This window comes from Pundamilia nyererei, unplaced genomic scaffold (genome assembly GCF_000239375.1).
Source record: "Pundamilia nyererei isolate P.nyererei 1_Seehausen unplaced genomic scaffold, PunNye1.0 scaffold00056, whole genome shotgun sequence".
Taxonomy (NCBI): Eukaryota; Metazoa; Chordata; class Actinopteri; order Cichliformes; family Cichlidae; genus Pundamilia; species Pundamilia nyererei.
The window spans coordinates 1,709,167-1,734,424 of NW_005187457.1; the positions used below are offsets into that span (position 1 = coordinate 1,709,167).

Below are 25,258 nucleotides of genomic sequence, written 5' to 3' on the forward strand. Positions count from 1 at the left end.
TTTTTTGTTCTTGTTGTTGTTGTTGTTGTTTTTGCTCCTACCTCCTCTTTTTTTTTCTACAGTTGGGAGTCAGTCCCAGGAACACAAAAAAAGAAAGAAAGAAAAAAATCAAATCAATTTAAAAAGAGGGGGATAAAAAAATCCTCTTTAATTTTCTGATTCTGGAGTTGTGATATTTCAGTCCTCTAGTTTTTGTCTCTTTCTCCCCTGTCTGCTGATGCACTTCTGCTCGTTGTGGCTGTAGTGGTGGCGTTTGTGCCCAGGGTCTCCGCACACGTCTAAGCAGTCAATATGCTGTCTTTTAAAATCTCCCCAGAGTCAGCACATTAAAACAAGCAGTCAGGCAGTCGGTGGGTCGGTGGGTCGGGCTGGCGGGCTGGCTGGCTCCCTTATCTGTCCCCCGCACACTGGCTCACACAATACGCTCCGATCCTCACACTGCTCACTAACAGATTAGCCTGTCCCAAAACATTGCACTTAGTTTAAACTCCCCTCCCTTTTTTCTCTCTCTCTCTCTTTCTCGCTCTCTCTGTGTATCGCTCCCTCTGGCTCTCTCCTATGCTCTCGCTCTATCTCTCTCACTCCATCTCTCTCTCATCCCCCATTGCTCATGCACTGAGGCAGCTACAGTTCTCCGTGCTACCACAAGGTGGGAAGACTGTTCTAGCAGCAGCGACACCATCGCCGCCACATCCCTTCCTCTCCGTGCCACTCCTATCTTTCCTTTCATATTATCCTCTTCTCTCCTCTTTTTGGGTGTGTCTATAACACACAGATGCAGATTGTAAAGGAACATTTATACTTAGACTGGCTCTCGCTTCCTCGTCAGATCGAACATTCAACCGGCATTAACTAATATTCTAGGAAGTGCGAAAACTCATATTGTTTGGGTCTAATTATGATGTAGATTACATTTGAAAAAGGGCTATCAAGGCTTTCCGGAAAGAAGGAAGCATTTAGTGCTTTCTTTCATGTGGCTAAAAAAGAAAGTAATGGAATGTAGTCAAATCTGCACCTTCTGAGGAGGAACCACAAGGGAGTGGAAATTAAGGGTACCTCTTATTAATATCTACCAGAGATGGAAAAAGTGAGGGTTGAGCAGATGCAAGCCTCAAGGTCAGGCAGTTGTCCTTTTCCTCAGCAGGGTGTGGCACAGAGATGACGAAGCAGCTAGTCACAGACATGGCAGGAGATCCGAACTATGGAAGAGAAAAGCAAAATAAATAAATATTAAGGGGATGTGAGCCAAGAATATGAGTCACTAGATCCTTGAACTCAGTCAACAATACATAAAAAAATACCACACCTGCATCTGATGTGGTAAACATGCAATTTGTGCTTATTTCTGAGAAACTAACAGAAAAAAAAAGTAGCTTATGAGGGTGACGGTTTTAAAGTAAACGGGCTCGTCGTCGTCTGCGCTAATCAAATCTTAGCTTCATGAGTGTGGCACAGCATTTATTCCCAGTGCTTTAAATGTGCTTTTTGCTGTCTTGGATCAGAGCAGGGAGAGCGGCCAGTTAATAGCAGCCTATTGACACTGAACCATCTGTTTAGGTGGATGCTGTCCAGCACAGTGGAGAGAGGGAGGAACAGACAGAGAAAGTGTCAGATAAAGGGAGAGGAGTGGGTGATGATGAATGGATGATAGAAGGGGTAATGGTAAGGTGTAAAGCAGTGTGTTAGCAAATTGCTACTTTTAACCGATGTTTATGTCAACAGGGGAGGGAAATATATGTAGAGAGACTCACACTCACATCAAGGATGCGGCACGTAATATTGTTTACATGTTTTAAATTAGCACATTTTCCTTTTCTTTAAAAGAAAATTGCTCGCTGTAGCAAGTTAAGTGATGGTGTCATTAACAGCATTACTATGTTATGGCACTGTTGCGCCGTCTTGGCTCCAATTCCACTTATTTTATTTATTTTTTCCTTAGAAAAGGACTGCTAGCCGCATCCCTGTTCCGTAAAGCCGCGGTCTCTGGGGACGGCTGGTCCGGCACAGCCCTGGGGGGAGCTGTCAGTTGAATCATTCAGAGTGAGAGCTGATTCCTCAGTCAGCTGCCTCTCAAGCCTTCCTCTCTGACCCAGCCTCACTCCCCTGAGCCCCCTGATTGCTGTCACCATAGTGATTCTCTATGTACTGCCGGATGGTCTCTACTTCCCTACTAAGCCCTCCGCACCCGGCCTCACACAACTGCCCATCTCCAACTCTGAGCCTCTTGTGCCCTGTGTTTTTTATTTTTGCATGACTTGTTTCTTCATCGATGATGGACTATATGCGTGGATGTCCTCAGCTGGCTGGAGTAAAAAGGATTTCCCTGTAGTTGCTGGAATACAAATGTAGAAAAACACAGATTTCGTCCTCTTGAATACACATATGCCGGGATAAAAAAAAAACCTCACAGAAATTCTTTGTGTCAGTGTTTTTTTTGTGGCACAAAGCTACAAATGCTGACTCATTTGATCAGTTTGCGATTCAGAAGAAAGACTATCTTTCTGAAAGAATGAAAAAATATATTTTTTGTATATCTTTTCCACTGATTTAAATGATGAGGTGTGTAATCCAGTCACTACCAAGCCACACTAACCATGACAGGACTGTCTACATGTGAAGCACGATCGTATGTTCAGAGGGGTCAAATATATTTTTATAGGCGTGTGAAAATACACTGTCATGAGAGATAATTAAAATTTGAGAGTCAACATGTGTGGAACCTCTCTTTTGTGTTATTCTGGTTTCGGTGATCCACTGAGCAGACACCAGTAAGTAGAAGTAAAGCACACATGCAACTTGGGGAGAAAGAAAGATTTCAACTTCTTCAGGCATTTTTTAAGAGGACACACTATTGTTGAATGTAAAGCTTTAAAAGAAGAGGAAAGCCATAAAAAGATTTCATGCACCTTTTCGTTCTCCTGTAATATCGCTAATGTGCATAGGCATTTAAATGATAAAACAAGTTTTATGTCCTGTCCTAACTTTCACTGCAGGATACCATTATTTCACAGGTACTGTTATAATGTCAGGTAAGTTTTTGGAATAAAATTTTGTCTTTCACAAACTGATGTGAGTTTCAGCCATGAGATGTAGTTACACCGAGTATCCATAGCCAGGATCTTATGGAACATCCGAACACTCCCATGCAGCCTCTCTATTTGATAAGAGCTGAGAAACAAGGGAACATGTAGCGTGTCTAATTCATTCTTCTCATGCTCCATAATTTAATTTCAATCTCTCTCTTGAAAATGAATGATTGTACCACCGTACAGCTCTTTAATTGGCATAGTGTTAAAGGAATGACATGGCATGGCGGACAGCTATTCAATTTTCAATTTTAACAAAATATTACACAGGAGCCCAGTATTCTCTTCCTGTCATCTGAGAAATAATCAGTCCGACCTATCTACTCAGTGGCCTGTTGATGCTCGACATCAAATACAGATCACACATGCACATGGGAAAAAAAAACCCATTGCCCTCTCTCTTGTCTTATTCATTTAGTCCTGTTACACACAGCTTATAACCTGAAAATTTGCAGCAGCCTGTATGCTCTTGCTCCAGGAGTTGTGCCGCTGCTCATTTGATGTACTTAATCAGGTGCAGCCTTTGTAATGGGAAAGGAATAGGGCCAGGCTTGATTGGCCTTGATGACATCTCTGCTCCAATTGTCTAGAAAATCTCCAGCTTTAATCAATCTGCAGGATAATTCAGAATCTCTGGCTGCTGCTTGCATTGATTGGCTTTTTCTCTGAAAATACCTTCAAAATGAGGTTTATTTCAGGTATGACTGCAATAAAACTGAGGAGGGTGCAGTATACAGATTACTATTTAATTTGCAATGGGAGTCTTGTCTAGTTTACTGATTCCTGTAGAATGTAAATGTCGCCAGTGTACATTGTTGGTGTACTTGTAAGGCTTGTGCATGGGGCAACACCACAGGGCTTTGCAGTGGGTGATAAAAACTGCCAAATTCTAACCATCTATTGGCATCCAGCTAGGAAGCATCAGTGAACAGCTTAACGGACACTTTAGAAAGAATACTCACTACAGTCATAGCCTGTACATCATCCGGAAAAGCAGGACAAACTTATCCAGTGCCATGAATCCAACATAGAACTAGGTTTTTAAAAAATATTTATTTAGTTATTCTTTTGAATATATATTTGTGTGTGTGTGTGTGTATGTGTGTGTGTGTGTGTGTGTGTGTGTGTGTGTGTTAGAAGAAGAATTACAAGATATCAAATCTTGAACCATAAAGGTTTTCCATCATTTTATTTAATTACTCTTAGCCTTGATGTTAATTCAGTATACGTTTGAAATGCATGTGTAATAAGAAGGAAGGCTTACTCCCGAAGTTTTCCAGGGACTTCGACCTTCTGGGTGACACCAGTTGTGTCTTATTTACACTCCTCTGGCTCCTCTTAAACTTTAGAGTTCAGTTTAAGATATTAGTGACCACTTTCAGAGCTCCTCATGGTCAGATGCCTCCCTAGATTAGTGAACTACTTCATCCAAACTTCATATAGTAGGTCAGCTGATTAATACTTGTTGGCTATACCTAGATCCAAGTGCTGGAGATTGTGCTTTTCATGGTGTGGCTTCCAAGTTCCAATGGATTTAAGATCGGTCGACCCTGCTGATAACTTTAAAAAGAAGCTTTGGACCCACCTGTGCATGTTTGGTTTTATCCATGTATTTTAGTTTATATTGTAAAACACTTTGCGTATACAGTCCTTCTCAAGAACAAAAGTCACAAACTTCACTTCCTTTCTTACTAACTTGAAATTCTGTGAGTGACCTTTTCAGAGTTGCAGTTTTTTGTTTGTCCTGAACCAACCATGCTTTGATAAATCACAGCTTACTTTCAATATTTAATGATTTTTGTAACCACTAAACAAACATAATCAAACACCGGGTTTATTACTTACTCATTGCCCGGGAGAACCGATTTCTTGGGTGTCTTCTGTGCAGCGGCTCCCCGATGAAGGTTGCAGCGCCTCTCCTGCTTCCTTTTGCTCCGTTGCCGTGGTAACTCCCAGAGAGCGTCGGCTGCTTTGTAGCAGATGGAGAGGAAGATGGAGGAGAACACTGTTAGCGATGTCGACGCTGGTGTGTAAATATGAGCTTTAACACGGCAACCTGTTCATTGCAATACAAACAGAGGGAAGCGCGTGATAGCCCGTTATCTCACAATAATATGCGCGCGTGACTGGCTCGCTAGGTCTCTTTTTATGGACGCTAACGTTAAGCGTGTTAACCTCCTAGCTAGCAGGTGCAAAAATGTAAACACAGTGCTGTCACCAGCAAGCGTGAGCTAGCTGTGCTGCTGTTGACTTTATTCAACCATATTATGAGCTACATGTGCGTTTAGGTAATTGCTGCCATGACAAGTTAACCGCTGCATAGCCGAGCAGACTGTTTGTTAAATTGTGTTAGCTAGCTTTGTTACTCAGACTGCAGTGAGCTGGTGTGGAGCTAATTAGCTTTCCGTTGTATCTGAAGTTTTCTCTTGGTGATTAAAACCGGTGTTTGTCTCTTATCCTTCTAAATGAAAGCTACCGTAAATGAGCAGTTCTTAACAAATGGTACACGCCACTGTAATGGGTAAGGGGATTAAACAAACAAAACGCACATTTAAACCAATAATAATATTTGTTGTGGCAGGGGTTTTATCATGTTTATCATAGTTCACTTATGCTTTTTTAAAATTTTATCTTATTAATTACCATCTTTGGACTCCACAGTTGTGAAAAAAACCTCTTTGCCACCTTCCTGATTATTGTTGTTTGCATATTTGTACAAAACGCAGCTTTATTTATTGTTTTAATTTTAAAGATCTAAACTAAATACACTACTATTTTATTAACGAGCAACGGCGTAAGAAATGGAAATGAGTTACGGTATTAACTTATTAAAAGTCCAGTTGTACTTCACTTGTTCAAGGAAAAGTAACCATGTGTTGAAATTGTATGTTGAAATGAACAGCCTAATTACCACTTAGTGCTAATTACTAATACCAATAACATATATAAAATCAACACTTCTTATACTGTTGATGTTGTGGCGCTTCACATTTAACAACAACATTATGTGAATTAGTTATCCCTATCCTTATATCTTGTATTTTTTATAGACTTGGTGTGTGTGTCTCCTTTTTCATTCTAACAAAAGTCAACATGACAACAACATAAGAAAAGGAACCATTTCTTTTTTCTATTGGAGTAAATACCTGTCCTTACTTTAATAACAACAACTGTATTATATTATATGAAATTTTCATATACACCTGGGAACTAAGGGTTTACACACAGTGGTCGGAGACTCCTTTGAGTAAAGTTAAACTCTACATTTTGCACTTGTTCTTTAGGCCGTGAAGCTGGGGGAGAGGATGCCTTGGTGGGCAACGTAAACAAGCTGATGGTGAGCCCACCAGGATACTCAGGAACTCCACGAAAAGGACATCTGGTTTTTGATGCATGCTTTGAAAGTGGTGAGTAACTGCAAAACACAATATTTAACCTTTAGACATAATTACAGGGTGCACACTTGGATGGAAAAGCAAGACTTTCTCATGCTGGCTGACACTTTTTTAAGCAGATTTGTTTAGCAGAAAAGTCAGATAATTGATAATTGTTAGATCAGATGCTGTACTGACAGCTACCCACATCCTGCAAGCACAGTGACCAAATCACAACAATCCCTTCTTCTCCATGCAACCCAGGTTCCCAGTGAAGGGTGGGTATATATGCTGACATTTGAAAAAAATCTATTGTTAGATAACACAGGTTATCTAACACAGGTCTAATGTACTGTCATAAGACCTGTGTTGAAGCCGAATATTATTGGTTGTCACTGCTGCCCTAGCACACTGACTGTAGTTACCCAAAAGCAATCAGTGGGTCAGCTTTAGCTAGATGCTGTTTGAACATTTGTACAATTCTTTTGTTATGTGATCTTAATATTTGTAGTTTAAAACAATTTTAAATCTGACATGCCTCTGTCCATTGTTAGCTAGCATCTTGTATATTTGCCCTCGCTTTGTATTTCCATGGCTGAATCTAAATTTTTTAAACAATAATAAAAAAAACTCAATAGACAAAGTGGCAACCTATGACATCTGTTATTTATGTTCCTGGGCTGGAGCGTGGTTGTGGTCAGAATACAGTATTTGCTACCTTTTTAATTGAGCTTGCAAGTTTTAACAAAAAAGTTTGTGTTTGTTACATCACCTAGATTGTCTGCAATGTGGCTTTGCTCCCTTAGTGTCTCCATGTGTGTGTGTCAGCGAGAGCATAAACTAAACCTGCGATCTCTACATCATCCTGTCTGTTATCTTCCATTTCGTTTGTCTGAAATTGTTTTCTAAAACTTTTTATCCATACACAGGGTCCTCACAGTTCAGAAATTTTTTTTGTTGTTGTTGTGAAAGTGGATGAGATGCTGGTACTATTGATCCCTGAAATCTTTTCACAGTAAACTGGGCAACAACCCTGTTGCACTCTGTTTTTTTCCCCCTGCCTTGTTTTTCCTTATCTAGCAGTTGAGAATCAATTTGATTTGCGTGTTTGACTGCAATCTCCTGATGAAGCTGTGATTTCTGCTTGCCCTAGCACTAATTTGGAAGACTTAAAGAAGTTCCAAGATGCAATAATAACTACAGACTCGTGTTGTTAACAGTAGTAAGTGTTACCTTAATTTTATGGGAGACAGTCACATTTTTAGTTTTTACCGAGGCTGCATTAAAGCAGCATATTCAGCACAGCAGTCTCTTTGTTTAAGCAGTCAAACACACCACAGAGCTTTAGACACAAAAGATGCTCCACTTTTAATTTTTTTTTTCAGAAGTTGCTGGCGTTTCCCTTTTTATACACAACTACTATGTATGCACATTATATTGCATTTAGCTGCATTTTTATTTCATTTTCTAAACTGAACCCACATATTTGAACAATCTGGTCATTGCTGACAGAGGCATGACCAGAGAGCACAGAATGTAAAAACAGATCTCTGGACACCATCCGCACCATTAATAGGGACAAGTCCTCATTCTTACACTTTTATATAAAAGTTTCTGGGATTTTAAAATATTTACTAGGCAAAAATAGTAGTTAGCCCAGGAATTTTAAAATAGAGGCCGTTGTGCTGTTACATTCTAGATAACGTGTATAGCTCATGCTTAAATGTGGATATATATGCACGTAGTATGTAGGCTTGTAAAAAATATAGTGCTGTTGTTCAAACATTTACTCATTCTCTATATACACGATAAAATACAAATGTTTTACAATGCACATTTTGCAGAATACCTCATTGGCTCTTGTTCAAATTTGATTATTCGTTCAAACCTCTGCCCATACAGGACCGAACCATTTATATATTGCGTTACATCCACAAGAGGGCAAACCGATACCTGGACAGACATACTTATAAAGGCATATCAACTTAAAGATCTCTCTTAAAAGATTTACATTCCAACACATCACAAAACTAAACTAAACAAATTAATTATGTTAAGTTGTATTTAATAGGGATTTGACAACCTATTCGAGCTCTGCTGTGAAAAGCGTGGAACAATAATGATCTTTTCCCTAGCATGAAATGGAAAGTAACAAACCACCAGGGAGCTGCAGGAAGCTTTTATCAGTATATTATTTTCTCTGTATCTGAGGTAGTTAACGAACTCTCTGCTATGATTACCGCAGGAATATTGTTTATTATTTTGGGTCTTAATTGACTCATGTTGGGCCAAAACGCCATTAAATTGCGCGTTTTTTAAGATTCTTGTTTTTTAGACACAAGATACAACTGCTTAGTTAGCTAACGTATGCTAATGTACCTGCTGTTATCATTTACTGTGAATTGCAAATATAAAAAGTAGGTAAAAAAGTTGGTATAACAAAAACCCAACAAATCATAAAAACATAATAGACAAATGTTAAATTTAACTCTGTTTACCTTTAGTTGCTTAACTGATATTGGTTCATTGGTTCAAATCATTTTCATTTTCTTCTTGCGTCAACAGCGATGTATCTGAAGTCTGAAGCTGGACTTAGGAGCACGCCATGTAGTTTTTTCTGACATTGACTCACACATGGTACAGCTATGTGGTATTGTGGTGGTACTGTGATAGCAGTCTGTTTGGTTCCCCTCAGCAGTGTCGCATTTGTTGTGGAGGAAATCCAGCTAGGTATTTTGTGTAGGTCAGAAGAAAGATAGCCACTTGTAGTGTTGATTGTTTTCCACAATTAATTTTCATAGTTTGATTGAAAAAAAAATCAATTATATAATTGAATTGAGGCTGCTGTACGCTGTAAGATGAAGTTAAATATGCTCCAGAGTCCTTTGTTAATGGCCTTGCTTTCTGCTAGTGGAGTGGCATTAAAACGAAAATGAAGAACTGCATGTTTTCAGCACCGACAAGGTCGGCTGGTTAGACCCACAAGCAGGCTAACACTCAAGCACCAAGTAGGCAGAATAAATCAGGGAACCAGCAGGCTCTCTTTGGGACTGAATCGCTGTGTGGAGATTAGGTTCAGATGGTGCTCAGATTTCATATTTCCACAGATAAGCCCATTTTGGTTTCTGCAGACTCAGATGAGCTTTAACTTCTCCCTGTTTACTTTCTGTTGTCTGACTTTGGTGTCAGTGTCAGTGTTGTTCTCCAGTGCTGATTCTCTGATGCACTTTTTCAACAACCTGGAGGTCAGTGGATTACTAACAATTAAGTTGGGTTAGGCTTATTCACAAGAGGAAAGACAATCTTTTATAGACATATAGTGGGATAGATAAACCTTATCAGACTCATATGTGAAGGAAAGTACAAATGTGTAGTAGCAGAGGGTTATATTAGGAGGATTTTTCTGCAATATCAGTGTGGTAATTGCCCTTTTTATAAATTTGCCTTTTTTCCCCCCAGATGACATGGCCAGAGGAGCTCAGACATTGATTAATGGGTGCTGAGCTCCCTCACAGGGATCAGCTAACATATACATGTCTGTGGCTCCGGATTTATCTCCTGAATGATTTATGGAATTGATATTACTCTCTTTCCAGTAAATGCATTACTAAAGTTAGAATATGGAATAAATTGATATTTGCCAGATATTCTCAAATTAATGCCCTGTTGCTGTTTCATTTAAACACTACTGGTTTTAACAGCATTGCTTTAAAGTTCCACTTCACAGTTTGTAATTTTGCTTTTTACAGAATTCTTTACATGTGCATATTTTTCCACAAGTTATACTCCATCTCAAATCTATGTATTTGTCTACAATAGCACTTCTTGCTGTTCATATGTTTGTTGTCATCATTTACCATAGTAAAAATAAATGTGCTGCAAACAAAGTACCACTCTCTTTACTAAAGATAATATTACTTCTTAATTCTAAATTCTTAATTAAAATTTAACAAAATAAAAAGCAGAAATTTTGGCATTTTCTTAATTTATTTTTGTTTGTTTAACTTGTTCTGAGTTTCCTGAGGACAAAATTAAACATGAGGTAAGAAATAGAAATAGAAATTTCTATAAATTTATCAGAGGAAGAGTTCTCTTTGCCCCTCTATTAATCAGATAAATAATACTAACTCTGATTACCCAGAGTTACCCTAAGTTACTTTGTTTTTTAATGTATTTTTATTAAGTGGAAACTTGCATTAGGAGAAGTTCTTATTTATAATATTTCTGAACATAAGACTGCACAGATTAACTTAAAAAAAAACAATCCTTGGATAAAAATGTAAATGTTGTGGTAAAGAAAGTACATGCAGTTAAATTGTGAAAGAGCAAAATTTGTTCCCTCATTCTTTAATTGTATTAAAGATGTTGAACAGCAGCAAAAGTGTAGGTTCATCTAACCTGAGAATACCTGCCATATTGTGTTTACAGTAAATGTACCTCTGCTCAAACTTTATAAGACAGGTTGCATAAGTGAAGAATGTAAAATGAGCTTCTGGTTTCATATATTCAGTCTGATATTTGTGATACGAGTGAGGGAGAGGAAATTGGAGACAAATATGTAAGCTCCTGCCACACATGTTCATTTCTCAAGGCAATTGAATGGGCCTTTTATGACAGTCTGTGTCTGTTTTACTTCTCTCAGACTAGATTGAATAGTCAGTATTTCAAGCACATGTTTTCATGTGAAAATGATGCATACCTATAGGAAGGATCTTTGCCCGACTCCTGATGCTATCTGCATCCCATGTACATTTCCATAAAGCACAGCTTTTATTTTCTCGTCTTCATATAGCATAGAATAAAATCTAATTGGTTTATTAAAACAGACACTGGTTATGTAAGCTGTTTGCCAAAGGTATAAAACCTAATTTACATTTAGATGAGGCTTAATTCACTTTGTTGTCTGTGCTGTGCTGATCAAGTCAGTGATGGCCTACAGATTTACATACAGTGTGTCTCAGTCAACAGGCCCTTTGACACAGAGTCATTATAAACCATTAAATGCCTTTTACTGTACTATGCCTAAAAAATGAGCATGACAGTTCTCTCAGTGTTTGGTACAGTACAACTTGAACACTGTGGCTATTTTCATTCTCACTGGTTTTGTTGAACGTTTTGGATTGTATAATTTGCCCAGTGTTATTAACACCCATGTAAACTTGGAGTTTTACTTACTGAGATCTTTTTTTTATGTAGTACAGTAGGAAATAGAAGATTTTGCTAATCTGTAAACATTTAAGCTCTGGCCTATTGTTGTGTATTGTGTCAAATGGCAGAGATTCGTGAACGTGATAAAAGAAGTCTAATTGTTTTTAGAGTGAAATCCAAATGACATTCTTATCTTGTCTTGTCACACGCTCCAACTGTTGACATTTTTAGCCCAAAAATTCTTTTGTGAATGCATCCTCACAATGTCGCTGACTAAAGAGCCATCTGTCTGTACAAAGAACGACACTGACAGCGCAGGCCTATTGTTTTACTGCACCTCTGGACCATGCACCAGATATAATTAAGCACTCATTGATTAGACCGACCGCTCTCTGCTGACAATGGCTTGCATGGTCAAAGAAATTCCCCAGCGGTGACAAGTGTTTAATGGGGTCTATTGATAAAGACAACTCATAGACTTTACAGTCAATTCACTCAATACAATCCAACTTATATTGCAGACTGGAGAACAGATATTGTCGAACTGCTATGTCCATATCGTACTACAACCAAAATAGTCAAGGCTGTCAGATACTGTTTGAAGTCATAGTGTTTCCTGAGCCTGAGTAATTAACCTGATTCGTAAATAATGTAACAGCTTGTTAGACTATGAAAGTAAAAAATTACACACTGACTCATGGTAATAATTTTCTCTATGACTTTATCGGTGTGTCATCTCGTTGCGAAGGGATTTCGGCCCACCCTTTGCTACAATGTTCAGTTTTTTAAGTTTGCAGGCACAGCTCTCTTAATGTCCCACCAAAGCATTTAAACTGGACTGAGGTCTGAACTGTGACATCACCACTGAATCACCACCTGGATTGTTTTCTTTTTTAGCCATGGTTGTAGATTTGCTGAAGTGCTTGGAATCTTTGGCTGTGTCCAAATTCAGGTGCTGTATCCTTCGAAGGACCTGGCCTACCCGGTCTACGCAGGTCTTGTTGGATGACCTGCTCGTGGCCGAGCTGTTGAACAAATTTCTCTGGTGGCACCACAGTGCTAATAGCTGGTATGAGGTGTTTGTGCCTATATGTGTGGTTGTGCATTATGACCAAACGTCTCCATTTTTGTCTCATCTGTCCAGAGGGAATTGTTCCAGAATCCTTGTGGTTTGTTCAGATGCAACTCTTGTGTTTTTGTTTTTTTTCTTTGTTAGAGAGAAGACTTTTCTTTTGGCAGTCCTTCCATACAAGACATACTTGTTCAGTCTTCTTCTTATTGTGCTGTCATGAACCTTAACATGCTAACTGATGCCTGTAGGGTCTGAGATGTAGCTCGTGTGTTTTTTTATTGCAGTTTCCCTAAGGATTACATGGTCTGACCTTGGGCTGACTTTGATGGGATGTGTTCTCTTAGGGAGATTGTGTTGCTGTGTTAAGACACACCTGAATGCACCAGACAAAACAAAAATGTCCAAAACTTCTACTTTTACAGAGCTGATCACACTTTCTGATGATCCGTTAAAGTGCATTTGATTAGTTGCGCCTGGGTGCTACTTACCCTCTTAATTCATGTGAAAGCAGTAAGCGTGTCCTTAGTTTTTTACAAACAACAACTCTTTTTCACATGACTGTGTATTAACTTCCACTTAGATAAATAATGAATATCTTATCGAACTCTTGTGCACCACTTTGTACAGAAAAGCTACAGATAGATATTCATTACGTTCATATCATCCAGCAATTTTAAAAAAAAGAAGTGTTCCTGTGCCTCAGGTCTACTGCATATGTTGCTTATGTAGCTCTAATAGTGACTTTTGAAGACTAAATAGGAGATTTAGAACAAAGATTTTTAAAAGATGTTAGAAATATGAGTGTTTAAAACAAGTTTCTGATCATTAAAACCCAATTACAATGCTGATTTCTACTCGTAATAGTTCGGTTATACATATTATATCCCTAATACTTGAATTAAAAGAAAGCAATTCAATGTGCTATTCAAAATTCACTTTTGACTAAAGATATGGCCACCATTGTTAACAGTTTTACCTCAGGAACTATAAATGCAATGATGGTCAGCAATGTCATTTTACTTGTAAAACAAAGATTTTATATCATCCGGACACAAGCAAGACTTTTCCAATTAAAGGAATAATTTAATGTAAAACCAGTAATGTGATAAAAATGCTTAAATGTCCTTGTGGGTTGGCATATATCGGTAAAACATCCAGACCTCTGAAAAATATTATTTCCGAACATAGATGTGTTATTGGAAATCGTGATCAGAAAAGTCCGGTTTCCCACCACTTAAAGCGTATGAATCACAATGTGTCTTGTCTTAGTTATATTGGCATTGAGCATGTACAGCTTGCAAAAAGAGAAGCGGGCATTAATACTTAACTTTTACAGCGTGAACTTTATTGGATTTTCACTCTAGAGATTTAGCTACAAAAAGTCTTAACGAAGAAATGGACTTTGTCCTTTTTTATGACTCCTTGTATTTCAGTGTTTTATTATATGTTCAGTTTTTCAGTGTATTTCTTATGGATTCATGTGTTTTCAGTTGAGGGTCATATTGTATTTACTGCATCTAATAATGCAAGCGCCCCTTTAGACTTGATGACGGGAATACCGGACGGCAGTGTAGTGTCTTATTAAGAGCTTTGATATTGTATTTTGTGTATATATTTCTTAATAATAATGTTTTACTTGACAGACACTATATAAGATGATATAGCAATTTTTTTTATTTGTCTGATCAACTGCATTAATTTCAAATGTTAGATATTACTTGTTTTGAACTTCAGCATGTTATGGATAATGTTTTGTTTTTTGTTTATTTTATTTTATTTTTTTGTGGAGACATATTTTTATGTTTCTGTCGCAAATTTTTTGTCCTATAAAAGATCTGGTTCCTGATTGGATGTTATGACATGTTGTGGTCATGTGACTGTTCACAGGGGATTTAAGATGGTCCTGCCTTGTGTTTCAACGTCTGATAAAGAGCAGGTAGGGATGGGAATTGATAAGAATTTGTGATTCTGATTCATTATCGATTCTTATCAGCTCCATTCTTGCAAATTAACTACATGCTGCGTCGTCAAATGTTTGTGCACATTGGAGGTATTCCCCCTCTTTGGTGTGATCAGTGTTGGGTCATTACTCAAAAAAGTAAAGTAAAAAAGTTATTACATATATTACACAGAACACTTTTCTTAAAAGTAATATAGTACATTACAAGACATTTGTTATACGACTCGTATACTTATGTTGTACTATGCATTACTTTCACGTTACTCTGCAAAATGTTCTGAAACACACTGTTTCATAATAACCGATTAGCAATATAATTTAGAGTGGTGCAGTGTGCGGATCGTTAATTACCAACACAGATTCTTAATAATAATTATCTTGTTAATTCTATCTAGGTATAAAACAATATTAGTAGTCGTTAGAATTAGTTTTGACACCATATCAGTTTCAAGGTAAACATGGTAAGCATTAATGTTTACCATGAAACATTGAGCAGAGGTGATGAGTAAGTAATAGTAATAGCAATAATCTTCAACAGTTTTAAGTCTATTACTCTGAGCAATACAAAATGTGGTATTTATATTTTCCAGGAGAGCTCACGCCAAATTAATATTTAGGGTGTTGCTATTCTTCTGGGCACACATTAGGTTAATTTGGCTCATGTGCAGTGATGGATAATAAGTAATTTTCCCTTATTTTCCAATGCAGAGCGGGTTGGATTGATACACTGACATAAAAAAGTCTGAGCTGAAATTATATTTTGTTATATTTTTACACATTCATTAGCTGTTAGTCATCAGCAATAAATAGTTACTGCCCAGATGATCATTACTGTATAAATTAAGGTTTCCAACCCTGACATTACTGCTTTGATGAAATATCTACAACCTCTTCATGGATTTACTCTAGATTATAAATAACCCATTATTAATAATTGATAAACAAAGACTTTCTCTTATTTGTTTTAAATTAGAAAACAATAGTAAATAAATAAATGTCTGTAAGGAGATCGGTAGTAAGATAACATGGAAAAAACAGTCCCTTTAGTCACTGCTTATGTAGGTTGGCTTATCTCATTTTGCTTCAAGTGTATTTTTCTTTTCTTCCAGCACTCAGCAGTGTGTTTAATTTGTCTGGCCTTATCTTCTCCCAGAAACTGTCATGTCGCAGTTGCAGCGACCCTATGAAAAGTGATTGATTAGAGTCCCGACTAAAGCAAAATTCAGAAGACAGAGATCAAAAAGAGATGGTCGGAAAAAGCATGAGAAATAAGGTACTACAGAAGGAAAGAAAAATATGAACACTTGGGGGTGGGGTGGCTGGGGGTCTGTAGCCAGTCAAGGGGGGAATGCAGTCAAGCTTGTCAGAAGATATTTATATACTCCAGAGTGCCCCATGAATCAGGATAGTTGAGTTTCCATTGATTAAAGAAGAGGGAAACGTTTTTACAATCAAGCCAGATGCTCAGAACGAGTGGTTTGGAGAGGCCTGAGTTTGCTGCAGTATGCAGCTCTCTCCTTCACCTCTTCTGCCTCTCTGATGAAACAATCCGGAGGGAGAAGCAGCCCAGGGGGGAACAAAGATATATAATTTTTGTTAATGCCTTTTTACTTGTAATCAGCATGAGCATAATTCAGAATTTGTTTGACACTTAACTCCCCACACATGAGCTTTGTGCTGTCATATGGCCTTTTAATGGCAAGATTTTTTTTACTTTTCTATAGCTCGCCGACCTTAGAATGCTCTCTCTTATGGGCTTTCCAAAAGAAGATCTATTTGTCTGAGTAGGAGGGAGCACTCCTGACATCTGATGTATTGAGAGGCACTCCCAGTCTCTCTGTCTCTCTTACATGTCCTTGGCAGCAGAGAAGCTTCACTGCTCAAATCACTAAATGGCCTCTCCAGTTTTCCCTTTTAGCAGTTCTCTCTCCTCTCTCTTTCTTTTAAGTCAGGCGCAGAGTATGGAGATAAATTTGAGTTGTCTTGGGACTGTTGGCAAGACCATTGCTTTTGATTTATGCTATTTATTGGCCATTTGTATCCCTAAGAAATTACTCTTTATTGTTACTTCTTGTTTTATTGTCATATTCTGAGATTTTCTTCAGGTATATATAATACCTTTTATTTCTCTTTTTGAAAAACTTCATGGAATATGAATTGGGGTTGGGTTACATTGGCTTGACCCTGTGTTAAGTGTCCACGATGTATCAAATAATGCACTTTCTTCATTTGGTACACCTGTTCAGCTGCTTGTTAATTCAAATGACTAATCGCACAGTCATGTTGCAGCAAGCTGATACGTTTAGACATGTAGACATGGTCAAGATGACCTGCTGAAGTTCAAACCAATTTCTTCCTCATCAGAATGAGGAAGAATGTAAAATGACTTTGAATGTATTTCTTTGTATTTCAGAAACGACTGTGATTTTCCCACACAACCATTTCTAGGGTTTATAGAGAATTTTCAGAAAAAGAGAAAATATCCACTGAAAAGCAGTTCTCTTTGTGAAAATGCCTTGTTGTTGCCAGAGGTCAGATGAGAATGGACAGACTGCTTCAGGCTGATGGGAAGGCAAAGGTAACTCAAATAACCACTCGTTACAACCAAGAGATGAAGAAGAGCATCTCTGTATGCGCAACATGCCAAAGTTTGAAGCAGATAGGCTACAACAGCAGAAGACTACAAGAGGTGCCACTCCTGCCAGCTAAGAACAGGAAAGTGGGGCTGCAGTTCATAGAGGTGCACCACAAATGGACGGTAGAAGGTTGGAAAAACATTGCTCAATCTGATGAGTATCGATTTCTGCTGCCAAATTTGGATAGTAGAGTCCAGAATTTGGCGTACACTACATGAACATGGATCTGTCCTCCCTTATATGATACCAGCTGCTGGTGTGTAATAGTGTGCACTCTCTTTGCATATTTTAGGCCCCTTAGTTATAACTGAGCATTGTTTGAATGACCACAGTATATCCATCCATTCTTTTGATGGCTGCCCCTTGCAGGATAATGTGCTGTGTCACAAAGCTCAGATCATCTCAAACCGATTTCATATACATGGCAATGAGTTCACAATATTTAAATGGCCTTCACACCCACTGGATCTTCATCCAGTAGACCACCTTTGGGATGTACTGGAGCGCAATAAGATATTTGCATCATGGGTGTGCAGGTGAACAATCTGCAGCAACTTGTGTGATGCTATCAGACCAGAACCATGTTGAGTCTATGCCACAAAGAACTTAGACAGTTATAAAAGCAAAGGTCGAACTCGGTACTGGCCCAGCGTATCTAATAAAGTAGCCGGTCTTTATAGTTCAGTCTGAATGATTCACTTGTAAAGATAACCCCATATATAACCTGTATGATCATTCTCTGTAGAACCTCCCAGCTTTATCTTGTTGTTTTCGTTTTGTCATCTGTATTTGGCTCCTTCAGGTTATTCTCATGGCTCTCTGTTGTTTTTAGAGTTAGCAGGCAGCTATTTTAATCAGAAACAGTGCCAAAATCCTACTCTAAGCACCTAACAGCAGACAAAGTAAGGTTCTAGTTTGAGTAGAGGCAACAGTAGATTTAAACAGATGGACACACACACACACACACACAGATAACTCCACTATAATGCAGCTGTGACTGGCTGTCTTTTATATATGGAAACAACAACTCCTTGCATATTAATTTAAAGGTGATAACATGCCAGTGTTCTGCTGTATTTTATTTTTTCTAAGCAGAACAAATGCTAATAATCTAAAAATCTGCCTTGAACACATGGCTTCATTGAGGCTTGACAGAGTTTTTGCAATGCAAAGTGGTATCAGTAGCACTGAATGAATTGCAGAGTAATAATCCCGTCTGACATTTGGGCCTGTTGCATATGGCCACGTCTAATCACTAAGTGAACACATTGGCTCAGTTTTGCTGCTCAGGAAGTACTACAAACAACCTCAGCGTTTTGTGAGTTAATTGTTGATGGCTCTGATTTGAGCAGCACATAGGAGAGCCCACCCCTTGCACATCTATTCAAAATGTCACCAAATGCTAGCAGCAGTAGGATACTTGTAAAAGTTTGAGTCACAAAAGGATTTGATTATCAACTGTATTCACGGTGTGGCTGTGAGATTTGAAAAGTCTGAAGGGAAGAATATTCAGACATTTGATATTATATAAAGTTTTTTCTTTTTAACATTAAAAATTGCATCGTTGTTACTTCATCTGCATTGAAGGAAGTGGTGTGACCCAAACAGGTTTCACTTTGTGGTTGTTTTTAAAATCCAGCTCTAGGCTATTTTGTGTTATAAACATATTTGGAACATCACTATTCATTGGCTCAGGGCCTGCCTCTAGCGTCGTGATACAAGTGTGTCGTAAGTAAACATTACTGCAACCAGATTTCTGCATTGCACAAGTGGTTCTCGCGCACAAGGCCCCGGTGATTCATCCAGTAATTCATTTCCAAGCAATTCCTAACGCCATAAACACAGTTTCAGAGCAGGCGTCTCATTTTTCATCCAAGGCAAGACGGTACAGTTTGGGAAAATGGCAAGGATTTGTAATGCTTTACCACTTCATGTTTTTCAAGCTGCCTGTATTTATTCTGCTGATTTATTTAGAAAACCTCTCTCTGAGATGAGCTTCATTGATGTGCCAGGGTTTGTTTGATAACACAAATTCATGTTCAGAATATAGTTATACAGTGGAAGGATGAAATACTCACATGAGCAGCATTCTGAAAGAATACATTTTGGTTTAAATCCAGGCTGCTATCTCATAGGTCTGCTGCTCAAAGTAACAGTATAGAAAATGCACTCCTTGTGGCCAGTGTTGTTTGGCCAAATGCTCTTATCAGGATTGTTTCCCCCATGGATGTTTCAAATACCTCTTATTAGTGAACGCACTGGAATCTCTAAAAAATATGATGTTTTTGGTCATTATAAAACAGCTAGTGTCGATCCCTCACTTGTAGTGGTTCTGAATAAAGATTATGATGACAGTATCATTAGCAAGCATTTATACATTCAATTCAATTACATTTTTTGTATATAGCACCAAATTACAACAGTAGTTACCTCAAAGTGCTTAACAATAATAATAATAATAATAATAATAATAATAATAATAATAATAATAATAATAGAGAGAAAACCCTAACAATCAGCTGACACTTTATGAGCAATGAATAGGTGACAGTTTGTCCCGTTTGGATCTTTAGCCATCAGAATTGTTGTCTCAAGGCCAAGAAAGATGCCAAGTGGATTTACTTTACCAAGTGGATCATCATGGCCTTGCCATATTGGTCCATTTGATTGACCTTTATTATAATTATGTATTTATTTTATTTTCAGTTGTTAAAGACGGGACAGACTTGACTGGGGGATAGGACAGGAAGAAAGAATGAAAGAAAGAGGGAGAGAAAGAAAAACAGAGGGGAGAAGAGACGGTGAGAAAGGGGGGAAGAAAGAAAGAAAAACAAACAAAACACCTGAATCACCTGTATGGAGAAAAAAAAACAGAAGAGAAAACAAACAAAAAAGAGCAACATAATAAAAACAGCACCATCACAATAAACTAGCTAGCAGTAGATAACAGTAGATGCTAAGTATTAAACGCTATTGTGCAGCACGCAAGATAGACAGCGCACAATGTGCTTTGAGGCAGCAGCCAAGAAAGGTGTAGTCCGCGTCTGTGAACACCCGTGTGTACACCTGTGTGGATCAGCAGGCTTGTATTCCAAAGGTTTCTCCATGTAACGATCTGCTAGGGAGTGTGGGGAGCCATAGCCCCGTCCCCCAGGGCATGAAGCAGGTATGGAGGAGATCCAGGCCCCAGACATCCAGAGGCCCCAGAGTATGAGGACCCAAGGAGGACCACCAAAGGGGGGGAACCGTGCCACCCTCCTGGGAAGAGCTGAGTAGAGCCCCAAATGAGAGGTCACCCAGCAGCCACGGAGCGGAGGCCAGAGGGGGTTGCAGTGGCGTGCAACTCCCTTTTAAGAGGAAGACACATCTGGCAGAAGAGGCTGACACAACTCGCACGACCAGTTGGGCGTGAGGAGAGGGAAACGTGGCAAAAGACACATGTGGAAAAGAGCAACGGATTAATAATACTTAATGACTAATGCAAATGCTTGGTGTATAAACACACAGAAGATGAACTTCTAGTATATATTTATGGGATGTTACTCTTGCATTAATTTGCAGTGTAGTTTATGGATGGAGCATTCTAAGCTAACCAGCATTAGCTGGTAAGTTAGGCAATCTTGTTCAGATTAGGCTTACTTTTGCTCCAAACACCAACATGATGCCTTCAAAAGGCTAATGTTGAAGCTTCAATATGCATAGTCCAAAACATCAGTGTCATTGTCCAAACAGGGGGTCTTCTCATGTAGTGAATGCAAATCAAGTACTGTGATCTTTACCATACTGTGAAGGAAAATATTTTTGGCGTGCTAAATCCTTCCAATTCACCAGTCACTCACTAATAATAAAGTTGTAATAAAGCTGCAGGCTGTAAAACCAAAACAGTGATCTGTAAGACACTAACACACACACTTATAAAGGTACAGGGAACTGCAGCCTCGTGATAAGTGGCTCCTGTAACTTTAAGTATAGAGATTTGACCCATTGTTCACATAAAAATAATTGAGTGTACTTTTAAGAGGCATCTGTCTGTACTAGTGTATTTTTAAATCTCTTTAAATTGTGTTGGATGTCATTAGCTATATCAAAATCAGCTTAAGGGTATAGGAGAGGATTATAAGAGAAGAACACATTTACATGTTTGAAATTAAGCAGTACTTGGAGACACTTCTGAAGTTATTGGGTCTGTTGTAATTATTAGAATTGTTCTCTTTTTTTATACAATGTGATGGTAAGTATACAAAAAAAACGAACTGAAATAGCTTTAATCATTACTTGAATCTGATTTTAATAACTGCGACCCAATCAGCATGTTACTAGACGATTTCCAAGTGCTTCAGTTCTCGAGGCTTCTGTCCAATTCTGCTCGTTTTGACTGTAACCACCCTTGAGTGCTGAGAAGCAAATATGTTTCTGAGTCCTCCCTTTCTACATCAGCTCACTCCAGTTATCATATCTGAATCATGAAGTTGGCATCATCCAGAGCCTCCTGCTGTGATGGAGAAACTTCATCCCAAAAAAGCTCCCTGCGCTCTTCTCTTCTCATGAATTATGTCTAAATGAAATTACCTAATTATGTCTTGTAATCTCCCATATCCGATGCTATGAAAAGGGATTAGGTTGTCACTGGATGGATTTGCTTTTATGGTATAGTCTAGAAAAAATGTATTTAGATGATTTTCTTATATATTTATTTTTCAATATCTGACTAATTTAGATATATTCATTAATTTCTTGTAATTGCTTGATAGTTAAATACAGTGCCTGAAAAATTCCTTGGTCTTCATCCAAGCCTTTTGAATGGTATTCACCACTGCCTTTCCTGCTTCTTCAGTCTTTCATTTTCTGTCCTTTTTGACAGTAGCTGCACTTAGTCTAATTCTTAGACTGAAATGCTGGCCCATAATGAGAGATTTCATTTGACTTTCAGTGTAGTGTAGAAGTGTAGAAAAACCCACTCACACACCACCGGAGACATCCTCTTTCCTGAAATGGCCAACCCCTGGGTTGACTCTCCCCACTTTGCCTTTCAACCTGTTAAATATGGACCTATATGATTAGCACACATAACAGTGGCATGATCTGGCAAGTAAAACAGAAAAACCCCAGCCCTGGCGAAGGACATTACAGATAGAAACTGACTATTTCAAGTCAGTGAGCGGTCCTTTCTTAGAGCGATGCAATCAACTTAAGGTCAAGATCCATTTACTGCCATTTACTGGAAGAAAACTCTGTTTTTGGAGGCAGGCACACTTCTTTTGGCCTGCATTTTCAATGACCATGGTTCTCTCTTCATACTTGATTTTTTGCTGACCTATTGGTTTTTGGCAAGTGATTTCTTGCCTCTCTTGTTTCCCTTCTTTTCTTGCATCGGCTCCCTGTGTTCCTTAACTCATTACAGAGCAATCAGCCCCAGGCGTTGAAGTGTGTACCCAGAGGGAGCAATAACTGTAAATAAACACTACTGCAGGCTCTCCGATAACATGTTACCAAGATGATAACAGCCCTTCTTAGCAGGCCTATTGACCTTCTCCTTGCCTTAGGCTTGCAAAGGACTCCTCAGTTCCCAGTGCTTTTTATCTCAAAACCCTCCTCCACCACTAGAGCTATTACTAACGAAGAGGAAAAGAAGGAGGAGGCTACAATAAGAAAAGAAAGAAGAGAGAAAAGAGGAGAGGGAGAGTGCTTTGAGACACAAAACAAAATAGAACAACAAAGAGATGACCTGGGCAGTTATCCCTTTGCCATTGCTGCCACCCCCTCTGTCTGCCTTCAGTCTTTGTAGGGCTCAACATAATTAACTTGTTAAAAGATAGCATGAAATTGGAACGGACTTGCGTTTACTCACTACACACCATATGGGAAAGATAAATACAGAGAAGGCAAAAGTGACATAGTGACGGTTAGACAGAGGGAACGTGACAGTAAGGGAACCCAAGAAGGGCAGTGGCCATATTCTGATAAAAACATCATTCAACTAGCTAACTTACTCTTTTAGCCTGAGAAACAGATGAAGTTAAGATTTTGCTTCTTCATGGTTCACTTCCCAATACTAATGCAGAGAGTTTGACAGTAGCATGTCCAGAGCTGTGGGGCTGAAGCACTGTCTGGATGAGATTGATAATACAATTAAGCCAGTCTCAGTATGAATGCATCACTATGACCCATTACTACACCAACCGCTTCAGATGGAGCATATGAGTCTAGCTCTAGGCCCTTTTGGAAGGGAAAAAATACAATTATAAAAGGCTAGCTCGAAAATGTGTTCTCTTTAGAATGTGCAGGCAGGCCTGTACATCATCAGATATGTGTGGGCTGCCTGCATATCTCACTGCTGTCCTCAGGCCCAGCTTTCTTCATCTATATTGAAACGAGGAGCTCACTGGAGCATAGATGGACTCATAACAATATGATTTTTTTTTTCCGCTTATTGTCCTTTCTTATTGTCTGCTCTTATCCTGGTGTTGTTGTATCTTCTGATTATATTCAAAATAATTTCCAATAATGTTTACAAAAACCCTGCCTGTGTGGTTGTGCGTTTGTGTGTGTTGCTGTAGAAGACATCAAGCTCATCAAATCTTTTATAATTTAAAGTTAAATGACAATAATCCATGTATTCAGTTCATTATTGTATTAAATAAAACACACTTAAGCCTGTAATTGTAGGCAAACAGTACCTGAAGACTCAAAGTGGACACAACAGATAGTGAAATATATAACTATTTATTGCAAGATGCAAATAGCATCCACTGGGGGGTTATAGAATGGAAGATATGTAAGTCCAGTTTTTAAGTTAGTAGTAGGGGTTGAAGAGAGAAAGACACTTGCTGAACAGCTGAACCACGGGATACTTTCAGCATTAATAAAATTAGCGTCATAAATATTTGTGAAGATGCGATTGAAGTGCAAACTTTCAGTTTTAAAAACTATTGCTTTGTAACTATTTAGTTGTTTAAAATAGTCATTTTTTACATAGTTCCTTATTTTCAGAAGTTTAAAGTTAATTGGACAAACTAACCAACTAACATAATATTAAGACTTGGAAAACTCATGGACATCATCAAACGCTGCCTTTCCTCTCTTAAGATGCTCTGCGAGGCTTGTGCTGCCGCCACATTTAATTGCTGCTTGTCTGTGGTTCTCTCTGCATTCAGTTGTGTCTTCAGTAACTGAAAAGCTGCTCTGTTGGATTGAGATCAGTTTACTGACTCAGCCATTGAAGAATATTCTCAGTGTCCTTTTGCTCATTATCTATTTGCACATCATCAATAAATACTAGTAACCCTGTTCCACTGGCAGCCATACATGCCATAACATTACCTCCTTCAGGTTGGTCAGATAAGGTGACATGCTTTGGTGAGCTGTTATTTTCCTTCTCCGTGCTTTTCTCCTCCTTGCTGTTCTGGTACAAGTTAAACTCGTTTTCGTCTGTTCAATTATTTTCTCCAAACCTCTACAGGCTGTTTTAGATATTTTCTGCTAAAGTTGGTAAATTTGGCCTTCCTGTTCTTCAGTGTATCCTGTACAGTAGTTTGCACCTTGCTGAAAATGTGATTGATTGATTGATTCTTGTTTGTTGGCTTTGGTCATTGTATGTCGACCTCTTAAAGATTGCTCTTGATCTGTCTAGATGTTCTAAAGGGTTTTTCTTAACAAAAGAATAAACAAAGAAAGAAACAAAGAATTCTGCAATCATCTGGTTCAGTTGTCTTTAGTGGTCTTTCAGGCCTTTTGCTGAGCTGGTGAGTGAATTTCAGATGGCTTTTAGTTTTTCAATGCTGGCCTCCTTCATTTGTACCAACATCTGTTTGGGCCACATTATTGAGACTTCCAGTGAAAAGCAACCAAATGCAAGTTCCACACTTGAAGTCAACTCCAGATACAAACAAAAACATTATATTGGCCTAATTTGTCATGGAATACTAGGGCCTTACTTGACAATGAAAGGTCAGTCAATTGGCCTGTATTTGTATAGCGCTTTA

At 38.5% G+C, this 25,258-nt stretch overlaps 1 protein-coding gene across 1 annotated transcript in view; it reads left to right on the plus strand.

Moving 5' to 3' along the window:
• Positions 1-4,956: 4,956 nt before the first annotated feature.
• agbl4 (AGBL carboxypeptidase 4) overlaps positions 4,957-25,258 on the plus strand; it is a 341,409-nt gene continuing 321,107 nt past the window's right edge. Inside the window, exons 1-2 of the mRNA XM_005734044.2 lie at positions 4,957-5,112; positions 6,371-6,493. Of these exons, the coding sequence (XP_005734101.1) occupies positions 5,067-5,112; positions 6,371-6,493 (169 nt within the window). The 5' untranslated portion in view covers positions 4,957-5,066. The remainder of the gene's footprint in view (positions 5,113-6,370; positions 6,494-25,258) is intronic.